Source organism: Cibotium barometz, chromosome 3 (assembly GCF_041138505.1).
Source record: "Cibotium barometz isolate CiBa-2024 chromosome 3, ASM4113850v1, whole genome shotgun sequence".
NCBI classification, from domain to species: domain Eukaryota; kingdom Viridiplantae; phylum Streptophyta; class Polypodiopsida; order Cyatheales; family Cibotiaceae; genus Cibotium; species Cibotium barometz.
In genome coordinates, this window is record NC_141048.1 from 19,418,396 (window position 1) to 19,440,902 (window position 22,507).

At 42.4% G+C, this 22,507-nt stretch overlaps 2 protein-coding genes across 2 annotated transcripts; one reads left to right on the forward strand and one right to left on the reverse strand.

Moving 5' to 3' along the window:
- Positions 1–2,163: 2,163 nt before the first annotated feature.
- Positions 2,164–5,250, forward strand: LOC147639809 (uncharacterized). Its single transcript, XM_086774289.1, has 3 exons — positions 2,164–3,290; positions 3,701–4,083; positions 4,344–5,250. Exons 1-3 carry the CDS (start codon positions 3,188–3,190, stop codon positions 4,998–5,000), a joined length of 1,143 nt encoding a protein of 380 aa, XP_086630415.1. The 5' UTR covers positions 2,164–3,187; the 3' UTR covers positions 5,001–5,250.
- A 13,327-nt stretch (positions 5,251–18,577) lies between these two features.
- Positions 18,578–22,269, reverse strand: LOC147639810 (adagio protein 1-like). The gene is made up of 2 exons (XM_086774300.1): positions 21,748–22,269; positions 18,578–20,345 (listed from the first exon to the last, which is right to left on the reverse strand). The coding sequence occupies exons 1-2, from the start codon at positions 22,041–22,043 to the stop codon at positions 18,752–18,754; spliced, it is 1,890 nt and encodes a 629-aa protein (XP_086630426.1). The 5' UTR covers positions 22,044–22,269; the 3' UTR covers positions 18,578–18,751.
- Positions 22,270–22,507: the final 238 nt, after the last annotated feature.

Genomic DNA, 22,507 nt, shown 5'->3' on the forward strand with positions numbered 1-22,507 from the left:
TTTGATGCATGTGAAGCTTGTATGAGAATGGGCAAGTAGCATCAGCAAAACCATTTACGAGAATCCAACTTTAGAGCAAAGTCTCCTCTTTAACAATTGGTCCATCCTCACCGTTATGGTAAAATGCGAACCATTGCTATGGATGGTTCTTTCTTTTCATGTTGATCAATGATTATAAATAGGAGATGTGGTATACTTTCTCAAGGATAAGGTTGAGGTTTTTGGAAAATTTTAGATTTGGCTAGTAATGGTTAAAAATGAGATAGGATAGAGGTTGAAGATGTTTCATATTAGGGTGGAGAATTCACCTCAATGGAATTCATGGCCAGCACAAAGAGAAGGGGAGACAGAGAGAGAGAGAGAGAGAGAGAGAGAGAGAGAGTTGATGAGATGCAAGCATGGCAAACGCGATAAAAATCGACCAACATACCAAAAAGGGGAGATATGATTAGCATTAGCTTTGATGCTAACATTAATCATGAGCTCATGAAATTTCATTTAGCATTACTTTGATGCCAACAATGATCATGAGCTCAAGAAATTTTATTTTTTTGGGCTCATGATAGGATTGGCATTAGCCTTGTTTCTTTCAAAAACATTTATCACATGAGCCAAATAATAATAATTTTGCATAAAATATCCCCGTACAATTAATTGAAACTAGAAGAAAGCACAACTAAGAAACATTAGGGAAAGCAGTGATTCTTTAGGTCATGTGATAAAACATGCATACAAAGATGGCGAAGGCCATGCTACATCTCTCTCTCTCTCTCTCTCTCTCTCTCTCTCTCTCTAACTTGTAAATATTTTGTATTAAATTATATCCTTATCATTAATTAAACGGGCACATAATGATATCTACGTTAGAGCAACATCATTTTTGCATTTAATATCCATGCAAGTCACAAAAGTAGGGAAAGTTTGGCAAAAAATAGAAGAACTATGGCATCTTGGAGGCGAGAAACAAATCAAAGAAGGGTTTCCCTTAGGCATACAATGATGAGGGGGAGATTTACATGCAAAAAGAAAGAAAGGTTAAGTATTTTAAATTTTGAGAAGGGCACCAGCCTTAAAGTAAGGCCCCATAGTGAGCTAGAGGACTTCAAAATTGCATTTAATAAGCTGCAACAAGTGACAAAAAAATGGATAAGTGCTAACCAAAGTAGAATTACTTGAGCAACTTGAAGGTAGTGTTCAAGAAATTTTTTTTAGTGAACTTCACCTTGAGTTAAAGAGGATAGGACAAATTTGAACAAGCATTTTCTTTATGATTTCATCCAATTACTACTGTTCTTTGAAAACTTGGATGCAACACTTTTCCTTCTCCTCTCAAAATGAGGTGACATTTTCAAAGCTTGAGCAGGCTCCAAGATAAAGCAAACCCATCTTTTCTTGAACCCTGCTTGGAGGATGCTAACCAGTAAACAAGTTTTAAGGTTTGCTCAAAATAAACCGGAGGAGATTTGAGCAAGTTGGCCGAGGGCTATGTCTTGCAGAGTGTGCAGAGCCTTGCTCTTACAGTGTCTTTCCATGCCCCCGTTAATGGAATCTATAGCATAAAATTATTGCCAGCAAAATATTGTCTCTTGCAGTCCCACGGAGAATATGTGAGGCAATGGTGATGTGATGGCCAAGTTTTGCAAAAACAACGGATGGCCAAGTTTTATTAAATACAATTGGCAGGGGCTCGTGGGAAGGGGTTAATAATGTGTTTAATGAGAGAGAGAGAGAGAGAGAGAGAGAGAGAGAGAGCTATGGTACCTATAGAGCTAGGTCTACATCCCCCCCCGCAACAATAGGAACTTGTTGCGGGGGGAGGGAGGACATTAGAAAACTGACACCAAATTCCAATGCAGAGTTGGTCAATGGGGGCACAGATAACAAGAGGGGGAGGTGGGTAGGAAGGGGGAAGTAAGTGAGAGGAAATTGTTGTCATTGGGAGGAAGGCCATTAGAAAAGGGAGCACAAATATGCAAAGTTTGTTGTGGAGCCGAAGGAAACACCAAGGCCGGCAACAAACAAAGTGCTAGGAGATTCTCTCTCTCTCTCTCCCCCCCTTTCCTTTTTGTCTTGTCATGGGCGTCATGTTGTTGTTGAGAAGCTTTTTTGCTGCCATTTGTCTCCCTCTCCCTGCACTACTTTTTCTTTACCCCTCCCTTTAAAGCAACCCACTTCTCTCTTATACCCACTCCCCTCCCTTTAAAGCAACCCACTTCTCTCTTATAACGAGTCCTCTTTGCAATTATTCCTACTCTTAAGTGCCTCAGTCCTTTCCTTAAGCATCACCCTAACCTCACTCTTTCTTTGCTTAATCCCCTCCCTCCATCGCTTGTGAATGACTCGGGTCGCAGCCACGCAGTTCAACAAAGCAGCTCATCATATAGTCATGGGAGTCCCTTAGCTAGAACTGATCCGCGCCAATTTTCAACATCAATTAAGTTTGCCAAAGATAGGTTAATACTTCTAATTACCCTCATTTTCCTCTTAATCTCTCTCCTTCTTCCATGCATTACTTCGAAAAACAGGATCAACGTAGTATGCTGACCCAAAGGGCCAACACAAACATCTTCAAGGTTGCACGGGACGGCTTTGTGGTGGTGGATATAGCGCTGCTGCTCCGTCGGTTGTTTCCTCCAGCCTAACGAAGGCGTCATCAATCCTTGGAGCATATTTGGGTTTTAAGCTTTTCTTTTACATAAAGCTATATCAATGGACGCATTCTATGTTATGGATCCTAAGCTCTGATAAGAGGATTCCATTCTCTGTGAGGGAAGCTGGGCTCTACTCAAGTTCTATTAATAATTGGGGCTTTATTACTATATTTCTATGGCTAATTGGGCTGTATTGGTATAGCAAACTGGGCTGCAGTTGCCAATCAATGGAGGTCAGGATTGCATTATTATCATTATCATAATTCTAATATTGGGTGTGATTATTTATTATAGTAATCCTGAGATCAGCTTTGCATGGGTTATGTCATCTTTGCACATTTAGATTATATATTATGAGCATATATAGCTTGTTATAGTATCAATATAGAGGCACTGCATATTGTGGATCATTTTCTGGTGGGCTTATTGGGTTGTATTGTACCATCAGGAGGTACTATATAGCTTAAATCCTTAGTTTTAGGGAGTTGGGATTGCATTGAGCCATTTGCTTATGTTAAGAAGGTAAATTTAAGGAAATGATGCACAAATCCCCCACTAACCTTCTAAAGAGAAGCCACATCACTGCCCGAAATATGGTTATGCCACTGCTTACACCAGCGACATCGCATCGGCCTGAAGGTGCGTAAAGACCTTAGCTCCCCTTTTAGTCTCATTATGCATGTTTGCATTCGGCTGCTCTTTGCCTTGTGGTTTGCTCCGGGAAAATACTCTTCTATTTTGTGCTTCTTAATTTATGTTACTTTGAGCCCAAGCTTCTCTGACCCGGAAGCCTTACTTTTCTTAACACTCATATCACCTGTGAATAAGAAATAGGTTTCTTTTACATGTCTTTGTAGAACACACACAGAGCACACACATACATACATACATACACTGGAGCAAGCTTGATATACAAGAATATGAACTAAGGTGATAGAACAATGGCAATAATGGGTCTTGTCCTAACAAAGATCCTGTTGTTGTTCCTGGTCTTCGCATGCAATTAGAAGCACTAATAGCAAAATCTGACATCGTCTGGACTTGGTCAGGTCCATACCTATTCGCGGCTCTTGATGAATTTTGTGGATTGCCCACCATCTTGACAAGACAGCCAATTCAGAACCCCTTGATTCAACACCCTGCAAGGCATATCAGTACAAGTTCGGATCAAGAAAACGAGCCCGCAAGGAAGAAGCGTCTTACTTTGGACCAGACAAAATCTCTAGACTGTAGCTTTGTAGTTGATAGCAAGTTGGATATGGAGAAAAAGAACAAGCTCGCACTTGAGCTTGGTCTTCAGCCAAGACAGGTGGCCATCTGGTATCAGAATAGACGTGCTCGAACCAAGACAAAGCATCTTGAAGATAAATATGATGCCCTGCAGATGCAATATCAAGGAGTTCTTGAAGAGAAAAGGAAGCTTGAAGCAGAGGTAATAATTTATCACATTTCTTCCTTGGCTTAACAAAGTACCACGCAAAGGACCACAGCATAGACCACAATGTTTTTTTCTCTATTTGGTTGTGGGTTGGGATATATATTATAGGTTTAGGTGTTGGGTATCGAACTCATGGTCCTTTCTGGCCAGTGAGGTACAGCAGCCACTCAGGCAAGGGCCCCTGACTAGTCATAGACCACAATGTGACAAAGATTTGTTTTGATGATTTCTAACCTTTATGTGACAAATTTCAGGTCATCAAACTGAGGGAGCAGTTGGGATTGCCGGAGAAGGTAAAGCTCAGTGCAAAAGAAGTCAAGACTGTTGTGGAAAAGCGGCAAGAAGCAGCAACATCAACAAATAACTACAAAGTCTACTGCAAGAATCCCAGCGAAGCTGAAGCATTGAGAACAAAGAAAGAGGTCGCCGTGTTCCTGACACAACAACAACTAGATAATGAAATAGATGGAGGAGAAGTAGAAGAGACTTTAGGAGAGACTGAAGCCGAGTCGGACGATATCTCATGTGCAACCGCTCAAAACGCATCGACACTCGCTGCAAACAGCCCAGGTAGTGATTGCACCTACCACCAAGTCAATGACACCACCAAACCTGGATGTGAAACACAAGTCATGCATCCTTATGTGCAACAACGAGAGCTTTACGGTATCGACCACCAAGTCCTCAACTCTAACTATAATCATCAGTATCAACATCAACTTCCCCAACAATTCCAACAGCAATACAACCTTAGCAACTTTAGCCAGTTGGTGGGTGATGTCAAACTAGAGAATGAAGGGTACCTTGAACAATCCAGCACATTATGGGCCCCAGTAGATGATCAGCTTTTCGATTATCATTGCTTCAATCTTGAAGATGAAAACAGTTTCAACCTCTCTACTCAATTCTGATTGGACTCTTTACACTCAACAACTCCCTATTAGTAGGCTATTCCACTATGTAAACAAAGGGGATTGGCTACATGTGTTACTTTATGTGCATTAGCTGCATGTTTTACTGTACTATGCTAAAGACAGTAAATGGCTAAATCTATGTGAGCATTGCAAATAAGATGGAAGGCCTCTCTCACCTTGTAACTCGAGCTTGAACGTTAAAGATGTAAGTAGACTTTATCAAATTCTATACAACTTTGTAAAGAAAGGGCACTGGCCAAAATGTATGTGTGCATTTGGTGCTTTTATTAGAGGCACACTTTTATTACTTTTACATGTCAGGGTCCACAGTTATGCCCCATTGCTTGAATGTGGCATGATGGCCACTCTGGCAAGAGCCCACTGGCTTGGTTGCATAAATTGTATATTGTGTTAGAGATAATGCATGCGTATGCTAGAAATAAGCCACTCCTGCCAACTCCTAGTGTCAATTTTAACACAAGGGAAGTGAAAGTACATAATTAAAGCACCTACCATTTCATTTTGAATGCAAGAAAGAGAAATCTAAGCAGTTTCAGTATGTTGGCAAAGGTTTCTAGTTTTAAAGCTCTTTTGGTGCAAATGTCAATTCATATTTCACTAAAGATGACAACCAGATTATAGATAATGCCGTCGAAAGGTAAGCTGAGATGGAGTTCTCAAATACTTAGGGCCGTGTGAAGTTGGCCTTGGGAGCATTAAACACTCACTTTTTGGAACACATTCATTTCAAAGTTTCCACATGTCTTAGCAAAGGTTGCTTTTTGATAGGTGCCCTCACCTGTCATGGACTGGGGTCGTGGGAGGATTAATCTGAGCCGTTTATTAGCCTACCTTTTATAGCAGTAATATAACCAGTGGATTAAGCAGATGCCAACCCATCAGCATCCGGAATGATCACTTCCAGCAACCACTGGATGACTGACAACTCAACAGGATGCTGACAGATCAGCACCTGGAATGTTACCAGATTTTGACACAGCAGCATCGGGAATGCCCCCAAATTTCAACACATCAGCACTTGGAATGTGACACTCTGACAGCGCACACTCTGAGATTACTGTTGCACGCTATTGCTCCCCCAGACCATGACGGCCGGGAAAGGCCGTCGGGAGGCCCTTCCGGTTGGAAGGGGGTTCCCGGCCTCTGCCAGTCGCCCCCCTTCCTCCCAGGAAAAGCCTCTCGACGGCCTTTCTCTACACCATCATTTTTCCAGGAACGCATTGTTTCGAGCTTTTTACAATGTCTGTAATTTATGACAGAAGCCTTCAAAATTTCCCAGAATTTAACAGTCAGAAAGGTACTCATCAAAAGTCAAGCTTGCATGCGATGGACGGGGAGTGGTAGAGATGGACAAGGATGCTCTGACAGAAGTGGAAGCTTTTTGATGAGGGGGGTAAAAGTATGTAAAGACATCAAAGTCACAACATGTGATCACCTAGTGTTGCAAAGACTTCTCAACTGTGACAAAAGGGCACAGTTGAATGCTTCCATGGGAAGCCCATCTGAGCAAGCTTGGAAGCATTCTGTTAGGCACCAAAATTCCATATTAAGATCATCAATGGAGTAGATCGGGGCTACATCTCTGCAAACTGAGCCCAACGTCTACTCTCATCATATGGCAACCACCGTGGTCATTCTCGGCATCTATGTTGATGAAATCCTTTTACTGAGCAACAGGAAGTATGCCCTAACTGCTGCAAAAGCTGAAATCTCTGCTATGTTTCCTATTACTGATGGAGGCCCCATTTCTTACTGTTTAGGTGTCCAGGGGTGTGATCTCTGCACTCACAGGTCAACTACAGGATATGTTTTTATGTAGCTGCTTCAATTGCCTCCTGAGAGAGCATATGGATTCAACGATGTCTCCAGGAAGTAAGCATCATTAGAACAATACCCTACACACTTCATTCTGACAAAATCAGTCAGCAATATTCCTGGTCAAGAATCCCAAACATTTTCTTTCAGAGAAGACCAAACTTATAGATCTTTGTCATCATTTTATAAGAGATCTAGTTTCTGATGGGTCAGCTTCATGTGGAACATGTCTCAACAAATGACATGTGGGCACACTTTATGACAAAGGCAACATAAGGAATGCTGCAAACACATTGATCTCAAATAAATACCTCAGCCTTAGGTTTTAAATAGAACTTACTTTATTTGTTCAAGTTAGTCATAACCTTAGGCTTTAGTCTTCAATATATCAATCATCAAGTTTTTGCAATCTTTTTTTTGACCAATAATATATATATATATTATAAAAAGAGATAAACTTTACATTGCATATCCTTCCAACCCCACCACAATCAGCCATCATCAACAGATTTAACAACATCTATCAAGCAAGCTACACAGTAAATCCCATCTATCATCCTCACAGACAAAAGATGATTCATCCCAAGAAAATTGGTACCCAGCAAGCTTCAACCATAGCTTCAGTAGAACAGCCCCTAGGGACCTACTTCTCCAGCACATCAGCCTTCACATCCCCTTTTTGGAACCAAATTTTGACTGTTGGTTCAGTCCCTATTGGATTCTCAATAAAGGCAACAAAGATGTATCTTGCGTGCTTGACCTTCTTGTACAATCTCTTTGTCTTAGGTCCATATCTGGCTGGTTTGGTATCCACCTTCTGCTTTCTGAACCCTGCAATCCAACACACCACATCATTAGGCACAGCCTAGTATGTCTGCTAGTGTCCCCTAGGTAGAAGGATCAGATGATAGCAGATTGCGGAGTCTGAATCAACTGAAACAGATTAGCCCCACTCAACTTATTAACCAAGCATATAGACCAGCACATACATTTATGCATCAACCTACTCACATCAATTCCTGTGTCACAAGCTTTCTAAAAAACAATGCAATTTCTGCAATTCTATATCTCCCACAAGCAATAGAATCTGCTAATATTAAAGATCAAATCAACATGTCCACCATTTGTTGCCCATCTCCCAATCAACCAATCCCCCCATTGACTTTGCACCCCTAAGCTACTCTGGATCCATTTCCCAATCTTAACCCAGGCCCCCCTAATAGCAGGGCAATCCCAAAATGCATGCTTCCCATCTTCCAAGCCAATCTTACATCTAGGATAGCATCCACTTGTGAAATTCCTCTGAACCAGTTTAGAACCAATGCGTAGAGCTCCCATACACACTCTCCATAGAAACACCTGAGATTTAGTAGGTATTTCCATCTCCCATATTGCCTTCCACTTCCTTCTCCAACAACTGGAGCTCCAACTCACTTTCCAGATTCTATTACAATAGATGACATTGTCCTCACTTATTCTCAAAGCATTGTACAGGACTCTGGTTGTGCCTCTGTCCAGCTTAGATCCATTAAACCAAGACCAATCCCTAATCCAACAAGATTCATGGATATTCAGCCTTTCTGCACCTCCTCCAACACATATGACAAGTTATGCTTCCCTATTAGATAAGGCAAGATCCATCTCCAATTGCTCAGGCTCTTCCAACCCACTGCTGCTACATCCCAGCAATCGTTAAATCTCCTCAAACCCTTATTGTTCAATCTTTTGGCTATTCTAAGGTCTTGTAGAGCTAGAGGGGGGTTAAACTTGTGAGTCCACCAAATCCCTAAACACATCAAAGAGTTCCCTGAAGCTCTACCACAGCCATCCCAGACCATATGTTCCAATACCTCTTTCCATTTAGTACACAACATCCTGCACAATGAGGATCCTGTTACTTTGAGAGGGGCATGAGAGAACACTTTATCTTTCCAGCTTAGACCTTGCCACACTTCATCAAGATAGACAGTTGAACAATCCACAAGTTCCCTTAGCATCTTTGACCAGATTTCCTTCTGTTGAAGACATTTGGGCAGAAGCACAGCCAACCTGGCTATAGTATGGGAAGGAAGATGAAGAATGCCTAACCCACCTTCGCTCTTAGGCAGGCTAATTCTATCCCAGGCCAGCCAAGCCAAAGCCTTTTTATTGGACCCAACATTCCTCCACACAAAATCTCTCACAGGTCTAATTATCTTCTGCTAGTGCCCTTTTCCAAAGTCCAACACAGGGCATAGGAACATTATGTAGGCATTCAATACTGTGTTGCATAACCCTGATACCCTCCCATTTCTTCAGTTTCACAAAGAATCTGTCCAGTGCCCAATCTGTCATCTGTTTGTTGGTCACATCCACCCCAATGGAACCCCTAAATATCTGACAATTTGACCTCTCCTCACCACCTCACACCCCCATCTCTCTAAGTCAAAGTCATTGTCCTCAGACAGATTGATTAGTTTAGACTTGTGAGTATTACATTTGGAGCCTGAAGCATCAGCAAACTCTTGTATAATGCTTAGAGCCAACCTGACATTATCAGTAAAACATTGAATAACCAACTGCTTAGCTTCCAAGAAGAGTAAAGAGTCATCAGTAAAACATTGAATAACCAATTGCTCCCATTGTTCAACTTTAATCCAGTCACCCTCCCCTTCAGAAGAGGCCTACTCTAGGGCCTTAATTAGAGGGTGAGAAGCAATAGCAAAGAGTAGGGGAGCAAGGGGACAACCCTATCTCACTGATCTATTTACCTCAAATCCCCCAACAACTCTTCCATTCAACAATAAATTAGACTTACCCCCAAGGTAAGAGTGTATATGTAGGAAGACATTCTGAAGCCAAACTCCATTTTTTCCATCACTCTGGCCACAAATGACCAATGCACCCTATTATATGCCTTTTCTAAGTCTAATTGCAAGAGAATACATTTCTACTTAGTCCTCAGAGCCATATCCCTCCCAGCATAGCAGCATAAATATTGTCATATATGGATCTCCCCTTTATAAAACCATGTTGTTTTTTAGAAATAATCTCTTGGAGAGAAGGGGTGATTCTAATGGCAATGACTTTGGCCAGAATTTTGTATATGACAGTCAGCAAAGTAATAGGCCTTAGTGATTAAACTTGTCACAAGCATTCTGTTTAGGGATAAGCTTCACCAGCCCTTCCTTTCCTTTAAGTCCCTATCCAAGTTGCCTAATTTAAAGGCATCATTGCACATTCTCCAAACAAACTCCTTTAGAGAGGGCCAGAAAGCAATAAAAAACTCCACAAATAGACCATCCCAGCCACGGGATTTCTCTCTCTCCAGTTTTAAAAGGGCCTCCCAACATTCTTCTAGTTCTATATCCCTTTCCAACCATTTAGCCCTATCTGGATCCAGACTCTTACTAACTTGTTCAAGAAGATTGGATTCAGCTCGAACCCTTCTAGTTGAGTAATCCTCCTTGAGACTAAGAGTTGCTCCTAGATACTCAACCCATTTCTTGGCTATTAATCTCAACCCTTTTAACTCCTGCCCATTTTCATCCAAAACCCTATCTATAACCTCCTTGCCTTTCAACTTTTTAGTCAACTTGAACAAATAGCCATCTGATCCTTTTGTTGGTGAAGGTTTTCCATTTATACCTAACCTCCTTCCTCTTGGAGCATTTCTCATCTTCACATTTTAACCCAACTTGGCACTTAAAATACAAATTTGTCTCTTCAGCAGTTAATTTCCCAACCTACCTCTTCTTCTGAAGAGATTCCCATAGATCTCCCCATCTCTTTCTCTCGTGTCTACTTCCCTCGGCTCTTAATTTTCCAACCCCCCTAATTATGCCCTGCATTTCATTGGCAAACATTCTCCAAGAACCTTGCGTATTGTCTCTCTCTTTGAGTCTCTCTATAGCTTCCTCAGTTTGATTGACAAACAATTCATCCTTTAGAAGCAGATTATTAACCCTTAGTTTCCTAGTGGGAAACCTATTTAATTCGCCTTCTTCCCAACCTAGCACATGCCATCCCCATTTAAGGGGCATGTGATCAGATAAAGCAGTGCTGGAATCAATTGGAATTTAAGAGTATGAGGTATCCATGTAGCTTGTTGGCTAAAGAACACCCTAGCTATCCTGGAAGAAGACCCAAAATATTGTAGACTGAAATATGAATGTCCAAGATCGGAGCCCCAATCACCCATCTCCCAACCATCCCTAAGGCCTAACTTTCCTTTCAGTCCTTCCCACTTCATCTTTTCATGTCCCATCAACACAGTGCTCCCCCCACACCTATCCCTCTGTTTCTCAATCATATTGAAGTCCCCCATAAGAATATAGTGCCCTTGATAGTTTAAGTTAGCTATCCATTCCCACATCCCATTCTTCACCTTATGGTTATGAGTCCCATAGAGATTAATTATCCAAATCTTCTTCCCTTCCAAAACAATCTCCACTACCAAAATTCTCCCATTGGGATGACTAGCTATGACATTAGGTCATAGACTACTCTTAGCAATGGTCATGACACCACTAAACCCTCCATTCACACCCCCATACATTACAACCCAATCCTTAAACTTGTCCTTCCTCAAAATTTTAGGCCCGTATAGATTATATTCCTGATGAATAGCTACAATAGACAAATCCCAATCCTTAATCAAACTCCAAAAAGCAACATTCTTCTTTTTATCTTTAATCCCCTTAATATTCCACAAACAACCACTAATTCTAATAGTAGAGCTCATGACAATGCAATCTCGGGTACCATCTCTATCTCCTCTCCACTCCTCCCTTGATCCCCTTCTTTTTGAATTTCTTTCCGGGCTTCATCAACTTGTCGATATAACTGATGAAATCCCACTATCCTCTTCCCCTAACGGGTTAAAAGGATTCGAGTACATCAATAGGCTTATGCTGTTAGAATGTTTGCTACCTTGGTTAGTCCCAGCACCACCTGTGAGGGCAAAAGGACGGAAGGACCAGATATACGAGAGATCAGAGTAAAACACACAGCATGAAATATGTGAGTGAATATATATAAAAAGGTGAGTGCAGATATGTACAAGAGCCCTCATATGAGAGGTGACTCTGAGCAAAAAGAAGACCAGTGCTGAAGCAAAGAAAGACGTCGGAGCTGAAGCACGGTCGATGACGAAGGCTCGCGTCGATGTGTGGCAAAGCACTCCGAGGTGATAGTGGCAGCGGAAAAAGATAACGTCGATGACGATGATGGTGGTGCAGTCTCTGATGACATGGGTGCTGCGTACCTAGAGCAGAGAGGGCTGCCGTCCCGAGTGGTGCAAGCTTTGGTGACACGGGTGCTGCGTACCTGAAGCAGAGAGGGCTGCCGTCCCGATGTAGCAAAGAGGGCTGCTGTCCCGAAGTAGCAGAGAGGGCTGCTGTCCCGAGGGCTGTGCCAAAATGCACAAGATATGCTAGATGTGAGCCCTGATGTATGCGCTGAAGAAGGCTGAGATAAACCCTGACATAAGCCTGATGTAAGCGCAGATGTGGGCTGATGTGAAGCGCTGATGTGAGCTGCAGCAAAACGCAGATGTCTGCTGAAGCAAAACGCTGATGTAAGCTGATGTATAAACGCTGATATATGCTCTGATGTAGGCGCTGACATATGCTGAGGTGAAACGCAGATGTGAGCAGAAGAAGGCCTGATGTAAGCGCCAGGATACAGCCTGATGTTGGCTGATGTGAGCCCTGAAGTAGGCCGCCTGGACCAGCCAAGGAAAACGCAAATGAGAGCCTCTGCTTGTAGGTGGCCAGATGGTACCTCATATGGCGATGAAGTGGTACACTGATGATGAGGTATGGGCAATGCTATTTATAGTAAAGGGGGGTGCTGGTCGGTCACCATAAAGGTGTAGGCCAGCAGCCAAGACAAAAACCCCAAAAAATATGAAATATAAAATAACCAAAAAGTCCCTTTTTAGGGCTTGAAAAGTGTTGTTTCTTTACACCACCTCCACTTGCCTTCTTTCTGGCGTCCTCTTTAGCCTGCCTCACACTATTGTTCTCTAGCCTCCCTCTCCTACAGAGTCCCCGTCATTCTCTACAATATTTTTTCCCTTATCCTCTTCCCCTTTACCCCTGCCAACTTCCTTTTCCCCAGTCTTAATCTCTCCCCCTTGCTTATCCTTATTTTCAACCTCGGTTCTATCCTAACTCCCCTTTATGCAGTTCCTAGCAATATGTCCAAACCCACCACATTTGAAGCATACACTAGGGAAAGGTCCAAATTTCAGCATCAACTCCATCTTGCCTAAATCACCTAAATCCACTTCCACAGATTTAGGAGTTTCTATAGCTTTATTCTAGGCTATACACACGCTGTTAATCACGCAAGCAATCTCCCTCAAAGTAGGACGAAGCCACGGAGGTAGCCCAAGAACTTCCACCACACAAGACAAGATTCAGACAGACTTCTATTAACATCAAAGAAAGGATCAAATGGAATAGCATGCATCAGCCTGTGGTCTATGAAGAGGGGAGCTCTGGCAAACAACTCCAAAACTGCTTGCGCTTTAGTAAACAAAATATTAAAGAACCCTTTGCCTAAATAGAAAACCTGAGAAATCACTCTACCATGAAAAACATCATCCTGCAGCCATCTAGCGACGTTAGCTTTGGATGGGATCCTACCTCAACAAAATACAATCACACTGCACAAAGAAAACAATTCAACCTGACTCCTCACTTGCAAACATACCTTCTCTCCTCTGGTTAGGGGCTTTTGTGCTTGAGCAATGATTCTATCGGCTACCCTCTCTGGCAAGGATTTCTTATGATCCCTTTCCTCGTCCTCTGTCTCCCGTGACCTCTTCATCTCTTCAGAACCTTCATTCCCCCAGTCCCCCCAACCGCCAACATCTTCATCTGGGCTATGCTCCTAGTCGCACTCCATGCATGCAACCCGTCACCCTTCACTAGGTACAGGAGCATGCAACCACACATGTGAGGGCGCACCCCACTCGCCCAATGACCGACCCTCGTATTAAAAGCCACTTTAACTCCTCGACCTCTCTCTCTCTCGGCGCTTGCTCTATCTCTCTCTCCAAGTTTTTACAATCTTTCTGCGCTCTGACGATTCATGCCTTTCGCTAGTTTCCACATCATTAACCCACAACATGCAATAGCCTTAACGTTTTTCTCCACTTTCGACTGCTAATGTACTACCTTAGCCAATTTGGTAGGGCATGATAGCAAACACATAAATATATCAATATATATCAGCTATGCATACATAATGCATATTCTCATACTACAATCAATGGATGACTAACTAATTGCCTCATTAATTGAGTGTTGCCATGGGCAGTTGATGAGTGTTAGTACTAAGGTTGTGTGTAAGGTACAAGTTTACAACTTAGTTGCCTCATGGTGGTAGTGTTATTTGTCCCAACCAATCACAAAAAGGAGAAGTCTTTACCTCGAGAGAGGTTTTTCTTTCAAATATCTAGCACACTAAGGCCTAATGGAAAGGAAGGATGGAGATCTTTTGCCCTCAAAGAGAGCTCCTACACCTTGATCAGAGTTTCTCAAGCCTAGTTTGAGAAAGCAAGGCATTGAGATCCTTAACCCTAGGTAGGCCTGAAATTTGCAACCTGCCCTAGACATCAAAATTTTCAAAATTGAAGGCCAAGGTGCTATTTTGAAGCCCACTATTTGCTTTTATGGCCTTTATTTGCAAGCTTCTTTTTAGTGGTAACCTTCACCTAAAAGCTAAAATGGCTTTGATGCCCGTTGCAGCCTTCAAGTTTCAAGCCTCACCCTAGGGCTTAGCCCACCAGCGACTGGAGTGACCAGTTACATACGATGCAAAGAGGGTGGAAGGTTAATGTGTATAAGCAAATGACACAAACCTAAAAGTCTACATGAGAATATATATATATATATATATAGAGAGAGAGAGAGAGAGAGAGAGCTGTGAAGTGTGTGTGTGTATATATCTATATATATTATATGCATATATACATCTCTGTCCATCTCTCTTTCTAAATATATAAATGTATGTGTATATACATATATATACGTGTGTGTGTGTGTATATATATATATATATATACACACACACATTAGAGAGAGAGAACTGTGAAATCGATTTGCAGCAGCTCGTAAGACACACACAGGTTTTTAACCGAGCGAGAAAGATTGGCATGCAATCCACATGGCTTTACTTGCTATACTAGGATGCTTTGATTGTTGAATATAGAAGAAATCGGGTAAAATGAGAGATTAAGAATGCTATTAAAAGAGTACCTGTTAGAATGGTGGAAATCTCACCTGTTTACGCAACATTTGATTGTTGTCCTGTTGTTGCTGGAGCATCTACAGGGCCTGATCAAGTCCTGATGAGAGATCTCCATGGGGAAGGGGGCAATTTAGAGAGAGTTGAATGAAAACATACGCAAATCACTTTCACTACAAAGAGCTCTAACTTTTTTCCTGCGCAGATTGCTCTATCTATGAATATAATATATATATATATTGGGCAAACTCTTCAAAGGTCACTTGCTTAATGACAGAGTTGTGATAGAACCACAATGATCGCGTCGACAATTTGTCATCTATTGTAGTCTAGTTAAGCAATTTTTACCTGTCTTAAACCTTCTAATAGATTAATGTTACAGTTTAGGTTCAGTTTAGGTTATCTTCTTATTAAAAAAAGGGAATGGAGCCCCTTTAGTTCATGTTAGTGGGAATAGATTAATGTTACAGTTTAGGTTCAGTTTAGGTTATCTTCTTATTAAAAAAAGGGAATGGAGCCCCTTTAGTTCACCTTAGCGGGAAGGTGGATTAACGCACACCCGTAGCGCGTATCGAACCTGGGTCCTCACAATGGAACCCAACCGTTCTACTAATTCAGCTACTATGTGCCCGTAGGCTAAGTGTCCCTTATTTCAATTAAGTTCATCTTCAATTTTACTTGTGTTTGATTTCTTTTCATGCCAACCTAAGGGTGACAAGGTCCACACTAAGTAAGCTAAGGCCTAGCTCTAGAGGGCACACCCATCGAGGAGCCAATTTACACATGTTTTACACACCTTGGTCTTACATGTCATATACATGCAAGAGGGGATTATAAAAATAAATGTTTAACATAATTTATTCATGTGAATTTATATAGTGGATTTTTTCATTTCGAAATCTAAACAAAAAATAAATGTTAACATAATTTATTTATGTGAATTTATACAATGGATTTTTTCATTTCGAAATCTAAACATGTATATTTTTTTGGTATTGCAATCCGTCAACATGTATACTTACAAAAGGGGATAAACAATTGTGTAAAAAAATATAAATAAGGGTGCTCATGTGCACACACATGCTATATGATATCTCTCCTTTCCTCATAAGCTTGAAAACAGCTTGTGTCACTTTTGTCCTTTTGTCGGATGTTAGGGATGAACTCCATGCCCCATATTTGCATAGGGGGTTTCTTCCTCTCTCTTCCTTGTCCACATGATAACACCATATTCTCCAATAATTTGTGAGTGTCCAATATGTAAACTGCATAGAGCTTCTTGTGTGCACAAGCTTGGAGGCCTTATGGTGGTCTTTTTAGGTTGAAGTCTTTAAGAACTACCATGGATTTTTGGTAGAATGCATATTGTGCAAGATGGGCTAAAGAATCCTCACATATTATGTTATTTTGGTACTTATTTGCATGCCAAAAAGGTCATCAATTCATGTGTACGCAGGGGTGTGTGTAGACTCATAGGGGGTCTTGTGAATCCATGCTCATAATGTTTGGAGTCTTTTGAGCAAGCTTTTCAAATGTGGAGAATTAAGTGGGGTTCATAAAGTGTGCAATATGTCAATGTAGAGTTCTACACTATAGGTGTAAAAATGGGTTGTGCCTTTAGAGGTTTGCTAGCACCCTCCCATTTATAATCATCATGTATGCCAATGGGAGCACCTGTATACACAAACGCCTACCTCCCATTTAATTGGGTACTGACGGGCTAGGAGTTTTGAGTCCCATGATGGGTTTCACTTGATGCATAAGATCCTAAAGTTACAATTATTTGTTGATGCAATCAAGCCAAACCTCTTGAAAGCATAATTTGAGCCTACGCACAGATGTGATCATTCTTAGACTAGTCAAGCTCAAGGCGAGATCCCCTACATTGATACCTTCACAATCTTTGGCCTTTAAGAGGTCCAAGAATCCACCAAAGGCAAGCCCTGCCACAAAATTGAAAAAATGAAAACCTTGTTTGAGCATAAGGTGGGGCACAATATTCAACGCCCACCTATGAGATCAGCCTATGAAATCAGTAGAGGAGATGAAATTTTGGATATTGATACCCAAAAAAAAACACTTTAGGTCATGTGTGGATCTCTTTCACATACTCCAATCTTGTGATAGGCTTGTAGCAAATCCTTAATCTCAAAAGACTCATCCAAGATTGTGCTCAAGTGTTGACTTCAGCTTTTTCTGCTCAAGTGTTGACTTCAGCTTTTTCTTATGTTTTGACCCCTTACACAATTGATTGGTCTACCATATGAATTTATCAACTGTGAAGTGTGAGGTAGTGTGGATCTTCTCTATGTTCACCTTCTCCTTGAGCTCTACAATGGTCATGTAAGAGATTACAGATCATGATAAACACATAAAATTATGACCTGCTAGAAGCAAAACTGCAAATGAATAGAGTTGCAAAACAACATTGAATTATTGATGTGAGAAGGCGTGCTTGACCAAAAAACAAATGATGTATTCTTGTGGGGGGAGAGAGAGAAAGAACCGGAATCCTTCCCTGAAGGAGGGACTGGCGGCAGGCATGAGCCCCCACTCCTCCAAGGAAAGGATGACTCCTGTCCTTTCCCAGACGTCAAGCAGGACAATGGGAGTCAAGAGGACACCAATGATCTAACATCAGATCAGCTTCAGCAGAAAGCATTCCGGATGATGGCTAATGGGAGATTGGTATTATTGCCCCACATCAGCTTCACCATAATTTTTTATGTTCCCCCTGTCGTGCAGAAATCTGCTTCATCTTCGAGTACAGAAAACAAGGATGTTTGTACAGTTATGGTTCCCCCCTCTGACGAAGCCCATCCTTAACAAAGAAGAAAATCACACACGAGGAGGCTAAAAGAAAGAGGGGAAAAGAGAAAAAGAATGGTTGGGGGGGGGGGGGGGGGGGGGGGGGGGGGGGGATTATGTGTAGGGGAGGCTTTAAAAAAGGGGGAGTGAAAGGGAAAAGATTAACCTAAACAAAAAAACCATCTCAGTGCAAAGACCTAGTATTGCCAGTCAAGAAAGGTAAAGCACACTTTTTCATATAGCAACCTTTCATCGCATACTTCTATCCATATGCCTCCTCTAATTTATAAAAATAATATCGAACAAAAATACACTCACACACTGCAAAGATATTGCTTGATCACAGGCTTTAAACCATGATCTTTTGCTTGCATTCAAACTGGTGTTAAAAAATCACTTTCATGAAACTTCACAAGCACAAATGTACCCCCACTTACAAATCAAAGCCAACGATTTTCTGTACCTCTTGTAAATAGGTACAAGAGTTACTTATATCCTAGACAAAAAAAAAAACTGCATTGATTAAAGGAGCCAAGTAGATTTTTTTATACTGTATTGATTAAAGGAGCCAAGTAGATTAAAAAACTCAACTAAACAGTTTAGTCTTCATACAAGACCCAAAACTGTATACATCATGAAAATGACAAAAGAAACCATGGTACACTCACAAACAGACCTTTTTACAACAAGAATGCCAGGATCCCCCCAAATGACCAAAATATAACCTGAGACACCTACTCATGCAGCTACATACCGATGCCACCACCACTGGCATCTCCTTAATCATACATCCAACTTCCCTTCACAAAGTGTAAGATTAAGAAGTCCCTTGAAATGTGTTTCCCAACAGCACCACTCATGTGCCCCTACGTTTCTGCCTCTGTTGCAAGTGACAGCTCATGAAGCTCATTCAGTATCCACTCCTCACCCGTTTCACCCCCTAACACAACAGCTCGGGTTCCCCCCACTACACATGTGCTGTGTCCCCATGCAAACTTTGGTTTCTGCCCAGGTACATCAAGTTTCCTCCAGGTAGGCTTTTCTTCTGTTGCATCTAGTAGATAGAGCTGAGAAGCTGAATGCAACCCTGCCACTGAGCCACCAAAAATGAGCACTCGCCCACCAGGCAGACTCACAGCAACATGATCAAGCCTCGGTGGGGGCACGGACCCCCCAGGATTGCTGCTCAAGTACTTCCAATTAGGCTCATCTTCACTAAGATCAATCGAGTACACATCACTTGATCTCAGCCTCAAGGACCCGCTTTTTGCAAAACCCCCAAACATGAGAATTTTGCAACCATCATAGACAGACAAAGAGTGACCTAGCCGGGAAGGTGGACTCCATGACACTGGTATTTCTTTCCACATAGGCTTGTCCATTGTTAGGTCCAGAAGAAAGGTGTCGCTCAACAGCACACCTGAATCTGCACAACCCCCAGATACTACTAGCTTTGTACCATCCAAAGTGCAAGAGCTATGCCATGATCTGGGAAGAGGAGGTGTTCCTCCTGTGACTTCCCGCCATACAGGCTTCTGTGCATCCATATCCAAGATGAAAACATCATTGAGCAGCCCTTCTCTCCCGCATCCTCCAAAAACTACCAACCAGGACCCATTCAGGCAGCTTAGAGTATGTCCCCATCTGCCAGGGGGTGGTGAGTTCACATGCATATGACGCCATTCGGGAGATGCTGCACCTAAGTCTAGTACAAAAGTGTCATTCATGGGCTGCATGTTTATTCCCTCACCACCAAAGAGCACCAACCGGTTACCAACAGCACATGCACTGAAATTACAGCGAGAAGGCTCTACAGCCCCTCCTACAATCATCTTCCTCCATGCAGCTCCTTCAAGTGAGGTCAACTCCCTTGCCAGTCTCCCCCAACCGAGCCTCTTAGTACCTGGCACAACTTCGAGAATTGATGTGGTTTCCACACCCCATGTGTTTTGACATACCGTCTTCCACAAGTCTTCATTCTTAGTGAGCTGAAAGAGCCGTGTGCAAACAGAACCAAGTGATGCAACATCCCTTGGTGACAACTGTGCCAATATTTTCTGACCCAGAACCTCGTCACTCAGATCCAGGAGTCCACAGCCATGATGTCTGAAAGACTGGTCAGATGCAGCTGCCCTTCCTCTGTGGGGAGTAGTTTCTTCAGTAGACCACTCAGCTGTGCGAAAGCCCTCTTTCCATGAAGAGCATGCCAAAGGTCCTAGATCTATGTTTGCTTCTAAAAACACCTGTATGCCGATTATGTGGGAAACCGTTCCATCATCACTGTGGATAGGAGTTAGACACAATCTGTTCATCATTGGTGTCCCATCTTTCCTGAAGTTAAGCAGCTCTCCCCGGAACTCTAATCTGTACTCAAGGCATCTCCGCATTTCGCTTACAACTGTTGTATCCACCAGGGGATGCCTTCTCTTTGCAAAAGGCCCTCTGTACTGCAGGAAGCGGCTGGATTTTAATAAAAAAACAGAAAAAGTTATCATTAGATTTGTGTTAGCATTTTCAAAAATGTATACATGAGGTAGAGAAACAACTGTTAGGGGTGTAATCTCCCAATGCATGTGAGATACACAGAAGCCACAAAATGTGCGAGCATGCCCAACCCCACCAAAAAAAAAAACATGCCCACACATGCATGCATTAGTTTTATTTACCTCTTACAGAGGACCGTAATGGTCTGAGAGACAATGGAAGTCCACCAAGAAAACAGCCATCGTGCACAATGGCATGTTTCACGTAACCAAAAAGAAAGTAAACTGCTAGAGGCTAGCCTTGCTTTGGGCCTTGTACCTTGCCATGAGTTGTGCATCACCTAAATGGCCATTCTGTGAAATGAAAGCAAGAAGGTATCCTGGGCATCTTGGGATTGGTGACTGGGCTCTTGCCCCCAAAGAAACACCTTCCCTGCCCTGCTTTATAATATCCTCTGTAGGCTAAAAGGAGGCCATGGGTAATTATGACTAATGACTATCGTATGTCTATCCAAAAGTCATTGAACTATCCAAGGAGATGATGAGCATCTCGTGACTGATGACTAGCCTCTTCAAAAGTCACTAGTCTCTGTTTAAAATGCTTCACCTCAACTTTCAAGAAGGAAGAGGACCACACACACACATGCATGAATGCGTGCAAGCATGCACGCAGAGGACTTCCTCACTACCCCACCCTTCATAAGCCTAAACCCTAACAAATTTCTAGGAGGCCATTACTCTGTCACAGTGCTGTAGGCAATTAGCTTAGCTGCAGAGCAGGCATTAGCATTCACACTGATGATGTCGAAGATTGAGATCGAGACCATAATGAAGTTTTAAGAGCTATCCGATGCACAAATTTCTACTAGGCCACTACTCTGTCCGATGTTGCAGTGCAGTAGGCAACAAGCTGCAGAGCTGGCCTTAGCATCCACACTGATGACAACCACCACCACCACCACAACAATGACGATGGCAATGAAGATCACCACACGCATTCAAAAACATAATCGCTACCTTGGTATCTAAAATACTGCCAAACCTTTCCTTTGCACAACTCCCAAGAATTTAGAGGAAGGGAAGGACTACCACACTAGAGGAGTTTTTCTCCATGCACGTGTGTGTGTATGTATGTGTGTGGGTGTGACCCCATCTGGGTAGAGAGTTGCTTGACTGGCCTGATTGTTTAGCTTACTTTTCCATTACAGCATGAAATGAAGCTAATCCATTCCTGACTATGCATAACAGCCATGAATGATGCTGCATGAACACACACAGATGTGCAGCAGACACGTGTGAAAAATTTTCCAGCTACACTGTTGTTAACCACTGTACAGGAAGGCTGAGTGAGGTTATTGTAGGAAAAGGAGAAGACTTACCAGTTTCTGCCTAGGACCTCGTCCGCTTTGTAGCCTGTGACAAGCTCGAAGACTGCATTGACATAGATGACGGGTTGATCGGGGTCAAGGGCATCTGCCACAACCAAGCCGCAAGGGCTGGACCGAAGAAGCATTTCGCTCTGCAGAGGGTACGCAAACATGCCGGCCATATCGTCATCATCACCATGTTGATGATGATGGCATTCCTCCACATCAAAGCACGAGTCATCAGCCATGTCTGCATCATCCTCCCCCTCATTATCGCCATAGCCAACATCCATTTCCCAGCTTGTCATCGAAGATCAAACAGACTGACGAAATCAGCTTAGCCCTTCTCACTCAAGATCAAGACGAGAAATGGCCACGGCGATGACCCAATTATTGAATCCACGAGTGTATTAAGAAACCACTAGTAACGCTAATCGTCTCCACTCGCGACGACGCATCCGCTTCTGCTTGCGCTCACCAACAATATTCCCTTAGATCATGACAGTTCTTGAAATATCTGGCCACATTATAAATATCTGCCCCTTTCCCCCACATTATAAATATCTGCCTTTCCCCACACACACACACACACAAGATATTTTCACAAACCTTAATTCCTAGTCATCGTTGGCCCCCTTAAGACCTTAAGAGCGTAGTCACACGCAACCACGGTCAACATGACTCCACACCACATTCAATCGCACATGCTCGTTTAACCAACCCATAGAAATGCAAACCACAATGGATGGGTGCTTTTCCCTTACGAATAAGA